Source organism: Chiloscyllium plagiosum, chromosome 18 (genome assembly GCF_004010195.1).
Source record: "Chiloscyllium plagiosum isolate BGI_BamShark_2017 chromosome 18, ASM401019v2, whole genome shotgun sequence".
Classification (NCBI taxonomy): Eukaryota; Metazoa; Chordata; class Chondrichthyes; order Orectolobiformes; family Hemiscylliidae; genus Chiloscyllium; species Chiloscyllium plagiosum.
The window spans coordinates 19,914,632-19,928,425 of NC_057727.1; the positions used below are offsets into that span (position 1 = coordinate 19,914,632).

At 42.9% G+C, this 13,794-nt stretch overlaps 1 protein-coding gene across 1 annotated transcript in view; it reads left to right on the top strand.

The window, feature by feature from the left end:
• Window positions 1-931: 931 nt before the first annotated feature.
• Window positions 932-13,794, top strand: part of LOC122559251 (centromere protein P-like) — a 15,624-nt gene continuing 2,761 nt past the window's right edge. Inside the window, exons 1-4 of the mRNA XM_043708632.1 lie at window positions 932-945; window positions 4,188-4,317; window positions 5,585-5,748; window positions 7,933-8,018. Of these exons, the coding sequence (XP_043564567.1) occupies window positions 4,196-4,317; window positions 5,585-5,748; window positions 7,933-8,018 (372 nt within the window). The 5' untranslated portion in view covers window positions 932-945; window positions 4,188-4,195. The remainder of the gene's footprint in view (window positions 946-4,187; window positions 4,318-5,584; window positions 5,749-7,932; window positions 8,019-13,794) is intronic.

Sequence of the window (13,794 nt, forward strand, 5' to 3'; positions counted from 1 at the left end):
GGTTGGTGGAGTGTAGATCAGGGTGGGATGCTCTTTGGAGGGTTGGTATACACTCATAGAATCATAGGGATGTACAGCATGGAAACAGACTCTTCGGTCCAACCTGTCCACGCCGAGCAGATTCCCAACCCAATCTAGTTCCACCTGCCAGCACCTGGCCCATATCCCTCCAAATTCTTCCTATTCATATATCCATCCAAATGCCTCTTAAATGTTGCAATTGTACCAGCCTCCACCACATCCTCTGGCAGCTCATTCCATACATGTACCACCCTCTGCGTGAAAAAGTTGCCCCTTAGGTCTCTTTTATATCTTTCCCCTCTCACCCTAAACCTACGCCCTCTAGTTCTGGACTCCCCAACCCCACGGAAAAGACTTTGTCTATTTATCCTATCCATGCCCCTCATCATTTTGTAAATCTCTACAAGGTCACCCCTCAGGCTCCGATGCTCCAGGGAAAACAGCCCCAGCCTGTTCAGCCTCTCCCTATAGCTCAAATCCTCTAACCCTTGCAACATCCTGGGCGGCACGGTGGCACAGTGGCTAGCACTGCTGCCTCACAGCACCAGAGACCCGGGTTCAATTCCCGCCTCAGGTGACTGACTGTGTGGAGTTTGCAAGTTCTCCCCGTGTCTGCGTGGGTTTCCTCCGGGTGCTCCGGTTTCCTCCCACAGTCCAAAGATGTGCAGGTCAGGTGAATTGGCCATGCTAAATTGCCCGTAGTGTTAGGTAAGGGGTAAATGTAGAGGTAGGGGTGGGTTGCGGGTTGGTGTGGACTTGTTAGGCCGAAGGGCCTGTTTCCACACTGTAATCTAATCTAATCCTTGTAAAATTGGCCTCTATCTGTACTGTAGTGATGCTATGAGAGGGCAATAGAATGCGCAGCTTTTCGAGGACAGCATCTCTGACAGTGCAGCACTCCTTCAGTGCTGCATTGAAGTACAGGTGCACAATCCTCGATCTGAAATGCTCGGGACCAGCTGGTTTCGGAATTCAGAATTTTTTGAATTTTAGAATAAGTGACAGTTTGATGGTGGAATTTTAAAAATCTTAGCAGAGGAGCAGACTCACTCGGCAAAATGGGCCTTGAGAGTGAATTGAGGCCTGCCCGTGTTGGGCCATCTCCTTACACGTCACATCTGAGTGACACACATTGAGTGGGTGTCGACTTGCGTTAACTCATAGAGTCATAGAGATGTACAGCATAGAAATAGACCCTTTGGTCCAATCCGTCCATGCCGACCAGATATCCCAACCCCATTTAGTTCCACCTGCCAGCACTCGGCCCATATCCCTCCAAACCCTTCCTATTCATATATCCATCCAAATTCTTCTTAAATGTTGCAATTGTACGAGCCTCCACCACTTCCTCTGGCAGCTCATTCCATACACATTCCACCCTCTATGTGAAAAGGTTGCCCCTTAGGTCTCTTTTATATCTTTCCCCTCTCACCCTAACCCTATGCGCTCCAGTTCTGGACTCCCCGACCCTAGGGAAAAGACTTTGTCTATTTACCCTATCCACGCCCCTCATAATTTTGTAAACCTCTATCAAGTCACCCCTCAGCCTCCAATGCTCCAGGGAAAACAGCCCCAGCCTCTCCCTATAGCTCAAATCCTCCAACCCTGGCAACATCCTTGTAAATCTTTTCTGAACCCTTTCAAGTTTCACAACATCTTTCCGATAGGAAGGAGACCAGAATTGCATGCAATATTCCAACAGTGGCCGAACCAATGTCCTGTACAGCTGTAACATGTCCTCCCAATTCCTGTACTCAATACTCTGACCAATAAAGGAAAGCATACCAAACGCTTTCCTCACTATCCTATCTACCTGCGACTCCACTATGAACCTGCACTCCAAGGTCTCTTTGTTCAGCAACACTCCCTAGCACCTTACCATTAAGTGTATAAGTCCTGCTAAGACTTGCTTTCCCAAAATGCAGCACCTTGCATTTATCTGAATTAAACTCCATCTGCCACTTCTCAGCCCATTGGCCCATCTGGTCAAGATCCTGCTGTAATCTGAGGTAACCCTCTTCGCTGTCCACTGCACCTCCAATCTTGGTCTCATCTGCAAACTTAGTAACTGTACCTCTTATGCTCGCATCCAAATCATTTATATAAATGACAAAAAGTTGTGGACCCAGCACCGATCCTTGTGGCACTCCACTGGTCACAGGCCTTCAGTCTGAAAAACAACCCTCCATCACCACCCTCTGTCTTCTCCCTTTGAGCCAGTTCTGTATCCAAATGGCTAGTTCTCCCTGTATTCTGTGAGATGTAACCTTGGTAACCAATCTCCCATGGGGAACCTTGTCGAATGCCTTACTGAAGTCCATATAGGTCACACCTACTGCTCTGCTCTCATCAATCCTCTTTGTTACTTCTTCAAAAAACTCAGTCATGATTTCCCATGCACAAAGCCATGTTGACTATCCCTAATCAATCCTTGCCTTTCCAAGTACACGTACATCCTGTCCCTCAGGATTCCCTCCAACAACTTGCCCACCACCGAGGTCAGGCTCACCGGTCTATAGTTCCCTGGCTTGTCCTTACCGCCCCTCTTAAACATTGGCACCACGTTAGCCAACCTCCAGTCTTCCGGCACCTCACTGTGATTATCAATGCTACAAATAGCTCCGTAAGAGGCCCAGCAATCACTTCTCTAGCTTCCCACAGAGTTCTAGGGTACTCCTGATCAGGTCCTGGGGATTTATCCACCTTTACCCCTTTCAAGACATCCAGCACTTCCTCCTCTGTAATATGGACATTTTGCAAGATGTCCCCATCTATTTCCCTGCAGTCTATATCTTCCATATCCTTTCCCACAGTAAAAACTGATGCGAAATACTCGTTTAATATCTCACTCATTTTCTGCAGCTCCACACAAAGGCTGCCTTGCTGATCTTTGAGGGGCCCTATTCTCTCCCTAGTTACCCTTTTGTCCTTAATGTATTTGTAATAACCTTTTGGATTCTCCTTAATTCTATTTGCCAAAGCTATCTCATGTCCCCTTTTTGCCCTCCTGATTTCCCTCTTAAGTATATTCCTACTTCCTTTATACTCTTCTAAGGATTCACGCGATCTATCCTGCTTATACCCTACATATACCCCCTTCTTTTTCTTAACCAAACCCTCAATTTCTTTAGTCATCCAGCATTTCCTATACCTACCAGCCTTTCCTTTTACCCTAACAAGAATATACTTTCTCTGGATTCTCATTATCTCATTTCTGAAGGCTTCCAATTTTCCAGCTGTCCCTTTACCTGCAAACATCTACCCCCTATCAGCTTTCGAAAATTCTTGCCATTACCGTCAAAATTGACCTTTCTCCAATTTAGCACTTCAACTTTTAGATCTGGTCCATCACTATTTTAAATCTAATAGAAGTATGGTTGCTGGCCCCAAAGTGCTTCCCCACTGACACCTCAGGCACCTGCCCTGCCTTATTTCCCAATAGTAGGTCAAGTTTTGCACCTTCTCTAGTAGGTATATCCACATACTGAATCAGAAATTTTTCTTGTACACACTTAACAAATTACTCTCCATCTAAACCCTTAACACTATGGCAGTCCTAGTCTATGTTTGGAAAGTTAGAATCCCCTACCATAACCACCCTATTATTTTTCCAGATAGCTGAGATCTCCTTACAAGTTTTTTTTTCAATTTCCCTCTGAGTATTTAGTGATCCCAATAAGGTGATCCCAATAAGGTGATCACCCCTCTCTTATTTCTCAGTTCCACCCAAATAACGTCCCCGGATATATTTCCAGGAATATCGTCCCTCTGCACAGCTGTAATCCCTTATCAAAAATGCTATTACCCCGCCTCTCTTGCCTCCCTTTCTATCCTTCCTGTAGCATTTGTAACCTGGAACATTAAGCTGCCAGTCCTGCTGTTTGCACACCAAACAACGTTGTTAATGAGAAAAAAATTTCACAAAAAAACCTTCAGACTTTGGAGCTTTTCGGATAAAGGATTGTCTACCTGTATTAGGTTGCATTATGTGCTCAAGCTGCTGGAAGGATTCCTGAACCTCTGATTTAGATTCTGAGAGTGTAACCAATGAACCAATGCAGACACCCATGCATATTTTTTCAGTACTACTTAGTTTACATTTAAAGAGCTTATCACTTTGAAAGAAATTATTATGAATAATGTAATAATTTATTACTTTAGTACAGAAAAACTCATGGACAAGTTGCAGCATCAGACTTATCAAGATGAGATTCATTCTTTACAAGAAGAGATTAGACTACTAGAGCAACAATCTCAAAACAGTCAAAGTTATATGGGATCGTTTCTGAAAACAATGTAAGTTAAAAGACAAAATTTCAAAACTTTTCTTATTTTGTCAAGATGATACCTGTAGTTTATTTTGTTGGATTAATTTTTAAATTTAGGGCTTTTACAATTAACTTTATTCACTTTTACAAATATAAGTAATGAAAAGAACATGGTTAATGGGATTCTGGGAAGAAGATTTGTCTTATTTAGAAAATAATAATGGGAGACCAAATAAAAATAGGAAGGGGAAAATAGACACATCGAAATACTGTCATATTCAGGATGTCAATGAAATGGTAATATTTGCAGATATTTTCTGATTAATATACTGAGTGCACGATTTTGACATATACACAGGGCATGGCCTCAACAATACCAATCAATTGCTGAAGTTGTTGCCATGATGATTTATTGACAGAACATAACATGGCAAGTCCCTGCACTCATTTTTTTTCTGTCAGTCCCTGTCTGCACCCTGACAACCCTTCATAAATCTCCCAGTTTTTCCACTCTACTCCCACCCCTTTTCCCTTTTTTTGCACCCCTCGCCATTGTCTCTCTGCTTGCCCACATTCACATTGTCCAAATTACTCACCCACCACCCCACACTATCCACCCACTGTCCCATCAATCCTCTACTCTGAGCCTTTGGCCCTCCACTTCCTGGCTCTCTGTCCTTTTGTCACTGCCCCTCCCTTCTTTGATCCATCTCTTTCCTCATTCTCAGTCTCCCATCTCTGCAAAAGGGTTCCTTCCTTGACCACCTTAGCCACTTTCTGTCTGCTTCCCAATCCTGCCATCTCTCAGTCCCTCCACCTGACCATCAATACTCTCGCATCACCTTTCTCTCACAGCATTTCCTGACCCATCTGCTCTCCTGATTCCCGAAAGCATCTATACTCATTATATGCACCTCCTTCTTCACTAGCATTTCACCCTCCTCCTCTTACATTCCCTATCTCCTCACTCCCCTCTGCCCTCCACTCTTTGCATTCATTTCACTCTCCTCCTTGTGTCCTCAGCTCTCTGTGCCTGGGCCCAATGCACTCTTATTCTTCCCTTTCCTTGCTGTCCCCAGTCCCCGCTTCACTGCTTGTTACACCCTGACCCATACTGCCCCCAGCTCTTCTCTACGGCCCCAGTAAAAACTTGCAAAAATTATCAGAGCCAAACTATGATATCCAAAGTGCAGCCAAATTACAGTGTATGTGTAGATCACGGATAACATTGGTCCCAATGGCTAAAGTTGGACCATTGACTTCTATGAATTTGATTTCTTTTCTCTTTTTTTTAGCGATATGCAACGAGAACAGTTCAATGTGCGAAATCATGAATCATGGAAATGCTCAAATACTGATTTAGAAGCACAAATTGATCAGGCAGAATCTCAGATTGCGTTGCTAACTCAGTTAACTGGCATTGGCTTCACCAAATGCATCATGACAACAGTAGGAAAAGGTAAATTGCATTACATGTATGTGGTTCCCAGAAGATGGATGTCAAAATTATGATTTATAATTTACGATTATGAGCTCCAACGTAAGGTGGAGCAAGCTTTTAATAACAAGGAAGTGTTGCATGCAGAGAGTAGGGAAGTGGGAGGCACTGTAAAGGAAAATTCTGCAAGTCTCGATTTATCTAAGAGATACAATTCTTGACAAAACTGAGGACACATCGGAGATGTTCGGGAGGAAAGCTGTTAGCTTTGGAAGAAAATCTTTGGAAGGATATGCCATTGCCTGCGGTGATGGAGGGAGAGTCACATGCTCCAGCAAAACACATGGTTCAGCGTGTATGATTCTGGAGAAACATGAAGGTAGCTTCATCTGGAGCTCTCAAATTGTGTGTGCCTCCCACATACCATACTGAGGAACATAAATGGGCAAGTAAATAAACTTTTAGAAAGGAAGAAAAATAGTTCGATCTTTAGATAAATAAGAGGTGCTGCATTTTGGAAAGGCAAATCAGGGACAGGACTTAGACACTTAATGATAAAGTCCTGGGGAGTTCTGCTGAAGAAAGAGACCTTGCAAGTTTTTAGTTTCTTGCACGTGGAGTCCAGGTTGACAGGATGTGAATAAGGCATTTGGTTTGCTTGCCTTTATTGGTCAGTGCTTAGAGTATAAGAGTTGGAAGGTCATGTTGTGGCTGTACAGGACATTGGTTAGGCCACTTTTGGAACACTGCGTGCAGTTCAGGAAGAATGTTGTGAAACTTGAAAGGATTCAGAAAGGATTTATAAGGATGTGGGTCAGGGTTGGAGACTTTGAGCTATGGGAAGAGGCTGAATAGGCTGGGGCTATTTTCCCTGGAGCGTTGGAAGCTGAGGGTAACCTTATGGAGGTTTATAAAATCATGAGGGACATGGGTAGAGTAAATAGACAAGGTATTTTCCTTGGATGAGGGAGTCCAAAACTAGAGGACATCGGCTTGAGGTGAGAGGGAAAAATTTAAAAGGACCTAAGGGGCAACTTTTTCATGCAGAGGGTCGAGTATGTATGGAATGAGCTGCCAGAAGAAGTGGTGGAGGAGGGTACAATTACAACATTTAAAAGGCATCTTGGTGGGTTGATGAATAGGAAGGGTGATTTTTGAGAAGATTTGTAGCTCAGGTTGAGGTTCAGGTTGTACGTTTAGAGGGATATGGGCCAAACACTGGCAAATGGGACTAGATTAATTTATAATATTTGGTTGGCATGGCTGAGTTGGACTGAAGAGACTGTTTCCATGCTGTACAGCTCTATGACTCAAGGATTCTATATCGACATTTATGTAGTCAACCTGTTGGAGGATTAAAGACATCTGTTTCAAGTAAAAGGTTTGACATTCTCTCGGAGATGAATATCTATTTTAGAACAAATAAGTCAAAATAATGAGAGAGGAAAAAGGACTTCTAAATTCACATTTTATTGCACGGAACTTGGGTCTTTCTGAAAAATGTTAATTTTTCATTTGACAATTATTGGATCATTTCACAAGAATATAAGTTGAAGAGGAAGTACACATGCAGTGCAGTGGTATTGTCCATACCTCTGGCCCAGTTGGCGTTGGTACAAGTCCTGCCTTCTCCAGAGGTTTGTAATAATGTCACTGAACAGGTTGATTGGAAAATATACATAAATTCAAGGGGAAAGCCAACATTCACATTGTATGAGAGGAGAGTGCTGATTGGTTGGCAGTTGAACTTTGGTAGAGGAACCACAGTGAACCACACGTTGGGGCCAGCTCTGTTTGACACTATCAACTCCTCTCAGAACAGCAATAAGAGCTCTGTGTAAAATGATATTGTCAACTTTGACCCTTGTGAATGGAGATATGCAGCAGAAAAATATTTCATAATCTGATATGAATCAGCATAAGCTTTTAATCTTAACAAGCTAAGATGTGTGTGATGGTGAGAAGTAGAACTGTTTCATTGTTACATCAGGAGGTAAGCTACTTTTTGGCAGGACTCGGCACTTGTGGGCGGAGCGTGGCCTTAGATTCAATCACCTTCATGCCAAGTCTGTTTTGAAACTGAATGTGAAGTTTCAAGTTCACATCCCAAAATATTGGAATAAAAATTGTCATTCACAGTTTGGTACTGAAAATTTGCTTGACGTTTTTAATGAAGTGTTTTCATCCTATTAAATTTATTTTCAGGTAATGACAAAAGAAAACAATACAGACTGTCAGGCTACAGTCATTCACTGCAGTTTGACCTTGAATTTGAACTAATGGAGGTTCAGGTATGTATATTATTCACGGGGATTAAAATGGGAATTAACTATCCAAGTATACTTGTCCTATTGAGAGGACAGACAGAAGGGCAGAGGATTTGGGGTTGCTGTGCTAGTAAGAAATGAAATTAAATTGACAGCAAGAAGTGATATAATTGGAAAGCATTGAATCTATGTGGGTAGATTTCAGGAAATGCAAAGGAATAAAGACCCTGATGGGAATCATGTACAGGCCTTGCAACAGTAGTCAGGATGTGGGGAAGAGCATAAATCTGAAAAAAAGGAATGTAAGAAAGACACTTTTATAATAATCATGGGGGTCTTCAATGTGCAGGTGAACTGGAAAAATCAGTTTGGCCGTTGAGCAGAATACTTACGAGATGTTATTTTTGGAGTAGTGTGTGGTAGAGCCCACTAGGGTACAGGTTTGGCGATGTGTAATGAGGCAGACGTGATTAGGAGCTTTAAGATAAATGAGACCCTTTGGGACAGTGACCATAATAGAATAGGATTTACCTTCCTATTTGAGAGGCTGAAGCTGGAATCAGATACAACGTTATTTCAATTGAGTAAAGGTAATTACAAAGACTGAGAGAGAAGCTGGCCAGATTTGATTGGAAGGGGAGTCTAGCATAGAAGACAGTGGAGCAGCACTGGCAGGTGTTTCTGGGGCTAATTTGGGCGGCAGAGCAGAAATTCATCCCAAAGAAGAAGAAGCATACGCAGGGGAAGACGAGGAGAGAGAGTGAGGACTGCAGATGCATGAGATCAGAGTCAAGAGTTTGGTGCTGGAAAAGTAAAGCAGGTCAGGCAGCATCCGAGGAGCAGGACAATCGACATTTCAAGCATTAGCCCTTCATCAGGAATGGGTGAAGATGAGGCAACCATGGCTGAGAAGGGAACTGAGGGTCAGCATTAAAGCAAAAGAAAAGGCATACAGTGTGGTCAAGATTAATGGGAACCCTTTAAAAACCACCAGACGATAACTTAAAAATCAATAAGGGCTGTGAAGATGAAATATGTGAGTAAGTTAGTTAATAATATGAAAGAAGGTGGCAAGAGTTTTTAGTTGTCTAAAAAGGAAAGAGAGAGGCAAGAGTGGATATTGGACAGTTGGAAATTGGGACTAGTGATAGGAAACAAAGAAATGGCAGAGGAACTGACATTAGTTTTCACAGTGGAAGATGCCAGCAGCATTCCGGAACTTTAATAGAGTCAGGGGGCAGGGATGAGTGTAGTATTCATTATTAGGAAAAGGTGTTGGAGAGGCTGAAAGGTCTGAAATTACCTGGACCAGATGGGCTACTCCCCAGAGTTCAACAGAAGGTAGTTGAGGAAATTGTGGAGGTATTGATGGTGATCATTTTGGAATCACTGGAGTCAGGGAGGGTCCAAAAGGACTGGAAAACTGCAAATGTAACACCCCTGTTTAAGAAGGGAGGGAAGTAAACAACAGGAAATTATAGGCTGGTTAACCTGATGCCGGTTGTTGGTCAGATTTTAGAATCCATTATGAAGGGTGAGATTGCGGAGTACTTGGAAGTGCATGATAAAATATTGCTGAGTTAGCACAGCTTTGACAAGTGGAAGTCATGCCTGACGAATCTGTTAGAATTCATTGAGGAGATAATAAGCAAGATAGAACAAGGAGAGCCCATGGATGTGATCAGTTAGGATTTCCTGAAGACATTGAATAAGGTGCTGCACAGTCGGCTGTTAAATACGATGTGGCAAAAGTAAGAACTGCAGATGCTGGGGATCAGAGTCTAGATTAGAGTGATGCTGGAAAAGCACAGCAGGTCAAGCAGCATCCGAGGAGCAGGAAAATTGATGTTTCGAGCAAAAGCCCTTCATCAGGAAGGGCTTTTGTCTGAAACGTCGATCTTCCTGCTCTTTGGATGCTGCCTGACTTTCTGTGCTTTTCTAGCACCACTCTAATCTAGAGACTGTTAAATGAGATGAGTCCATGGTGTTGGGGACAAAGTATTGCAATGGATAGAGGATTGGTTGACTGGCAGAAAGCAGGGTTAAAGCATGCTTTTCAGGATGGAAGCGTTATTGTAACCACAGAGGTTATTGTTGGGGCCACAACTATTCACGTTATATATTAAAGATCTGGAAGAAGTAACTGATGGCGTTGTTGCTAAGTTGGCCGATGACACAAAGATATGTGGAGGGACAGGTTGTGTTGAGAAGGGGGAAAGGCTATTGAAAGATGTGGCCATGCTAGATGAGAGGCCAATGAAATGGACAATAGAACACAACGTAACACAATGTAGCCAAGTGTGAGATTATGCACTTCAGTAGGAAGAATGCAGGCATAGTCTATTTTATAAATGAGGAAAGGCTTTGGGAATTTGAAGTACAAAGAGACTGTGGAGTCCAAGTGCAGGACTGTCTTAAGGTTAACATGTAGGTAGGTATGAAGGCAAATGCAAGTTAGCACTCACTTCAGGAGGGTTAGAATACAAGAACAGAGATGCACTGCTGAAGCAATATGAGGCTCGGGTCAGACTAAATTTAGAATTTTGTGATCAATTGGGGACCCTGTATATAAGGAAGGATTTGCTATCCTTGGAAGGTGTATAGAGGAGGTTTGCAAGAATATCCTGGGAATGAAGGATTTGTCATAATGAGGATTCTTCATCTTTACTCGATGGAGTTTAGAAGAATGGAGGTAGAGGGATGGATTCTGATTGACATTGACAGAATACTGGGAGGCCTGGATAGAGCGGACATCGAGAAGATGATTCCATGAGTAAGAGAGACTCGGACCCAAGGTACATCTTCAGTGAAGGACGAATCTTTTGAACTGAAATAAGAATGGATTTCTTTAGCCAGAAGGCGTTTAATCCGTGAAGCTCATTGCCTTAGCGGACTGTGGGGGCCAAATCTTTAAATGTATTTAAGACAGATTAATTCTTGATTTGTAATAGGATCAAGGATTATAGGGAGAAGGCAGGAGAATGTGGTTGAGAAACAGAAAATATGGTGCGGCATGGTGGCTCAGTGGTTAACACTGCTGCCTCAAACACCAAAGACCCAGGTTCGATTCCACCCTCGTGTTTGCACGTTCTCGCCCTGTCTGTGTGGGTTTCCTGAGCTGTTCAGTTTCCTCCCACAGTCCAAAGATGTGCAGATTAGGTGGATTGGCCATAGTATCAGGCGAGTTGGTTGAGCCATAAGATATGCAGAGTTACAGAGGATAGGGTAAGGGAGTGGGTGTGGAAGAGACAGTGTTCAAAGGGTCGGCATAGACTCAATGTGCTGAATGGCATAAGTCCACTCTGTAGAGATTCTATGAACATATCAGCTCTGATCGAATGGCAGAGCAGATGTGATGGGCTGAATGGCCTGATTCTATTCCAAATCTTCAGGTTTGCTTCTAAGTCTTACACTGTATGACATAATCATCAGGATAGATGAAAAAAAAATCCAAGTCTATAATTTTTCCCTTGAATTAGGGCAGCACAGTGGCTCAGTGGTTAGCACTGCTTCCTCACAGCGCCAGGGACCTGGGTTCGATTCCAGCCTTGGGCGACTGTGTGGAGTTTGCACATTCTTCCCGTGTCTGTGTGGGGTTCTTCCAGGTGCTCTGGTTTTCTCCCACAGTCCAAAGATTTTCAGGTCAGGTGAATTGGCCATACTAAATTGCCCATACTAAATTGCCCATAGTGTTAAGGGCATTAGTCAGAGGGAAATAGGTCTGGGTGGGTTACTCTTCAGAGAGTCGTTGTGGACTTGTTGGACTGAAGGGCCAATTTCCACACTGTAGGGAATCTAATGTAATGTAGGGAATCTGATGTACAAAAATTGCCATTTGGTTTTCAGACGCAAACAATTTGGAATATGCGACCAACTCAATTTAAACACAGGAGCCACTGTGTATCCATGATGACTTACATTTTGCCATCTACACTTTCACAAACAGGAATGATACTAAATAGATAAGGTTAGCTAGAATTTTTAATGGTATTGAACACATGCAACAATCAAACTTTGCTATGTCACCTCATATAATTTTAATTGTAGAAATCAATGTCGAACCCCCTTCCAGACTAGTTATCCACTGAACGAGAATTTAAACTTGCTCACCCCTCGCAGCTCAAGATTGGGTTGTGACAAATTCTTACAAGTTGTAAAAGCATTCTGGCATTGTATAATATGCATTCAATACTATATTTAATATGCTGTGATTTCAATGAATTTTCCAAAAGTAACTTGCAGCAGATGGCACTGTTTACTTACATATACATCCATACTTTCAAATAGAACATAAAACAGTATAGCACAGTACAGGCCCTTCGGCCCTCGATGTGCCAACTTTTTGTCCTACTCTTAAGATCAAACTAACCTACATACCCTTCATTTTACTGTCATCCATGTGCCTTTCCAAGAGTCACCTAAATGTCCCTAATGTATCTGACTCCACTAACACTGATGGCAGTGCATTCCATGCACCCACCATTCTCTGTGTAAAGAACCGACATCTGACATCTTCTCTAAACCTTTCTCCAATCACCTGAAAATTATGCCCCCTCGTGATGGCCATTTCTGCCGTAGAAAAAAAGTCTCTGGTTATCCTCTCTATCTATGCCTGTCATCATCTTGTACACCTCTGTCAACTCAACTCTCATCCTTCTTCGCTCCAGTGAGAAAAACCCTAGCTCCCTCAATCTTTCTTCATAAGACATAACCTGCAGTCTAGGCAGCATCCTGGTAAATCTCCTCTGCACCCTCTCTAAAACTTCCACATCCTTCCTATAATGAGGCTACCAGAACTGAATGCAATATTCCAAGTGTGGTCTAACCAGGGCTTTACAGAGCCTGGAGCATAACCTTGCGGCTCTTAAACTCATTCTCCCTGCTAATGAAAGCCAACATGCGAAATGCCTTCTTAACAACCCTATCAACTTTGAAGGTTCTATGGATGTGGACCTAAGATTCCTCTGTTCCTCCACACTGCCAAGCATCCTGCCTTTAACCCTATAATCTGCATTGAAATTCAACCTTCCAAAATGAATCATTTCACATTTTTCCAGATTGAAATCCATCTGCTACTTCTCAGCCCAGCTCTGCAACTTGTCAATGTCCCATTGAAACCTACAACAGCCCTCCACAATTTCCAAAACTCCACCAGCCTTGGTGTCATCAGAAAACTTACTAACCCCCATCCTTCCACTTCCTCATCCAAGTCATTTATATGATTCACAAAGAGAAGTGGTCCCAGAACAGTCCCTGCGGAACACCACTGGTCTCCGAGCTCCAGGCTGAATATTTTCCATCTACCACCCTCTGACTTCTATGGGCCAGCCAATTCTGTATCCAAACAGCCAAATTTCCCAGTATCCCATGTCTCCTTATTTTCTGAATGAGCCTACCATGGGGAGTCTTATCAAACACCATGCTAAAATCCATGTACACAAGATCCACTGCTCTATCTTCATCAATGTGTTTTGTCACATCCTCAAAGAATTCAGTAAGACTTGTGAGACGTGAAGTGTCCCTCACAAAACCATGCTGACTATCTCTTAATCAAACTATGCTTTTCCAAATGATCATAAATCCTGTCTCTCAGAATCTTCTCCAATAATTTGCCCACCACTGACATAAGACTGACTGATCTGTAATTCTCATGGTTGTCCCTGTTCCCTTTCTTGAAAAAGGGCCTAATATTTTCCACCCTCCAATCGTCTAGTACTACTCTAGTGGACAGTGAGGGTGCAAAGATCATCGCCAAAGGCACAGCAATCTCTTCCCTCACTTCCGGTAGTAACCTTGGGTA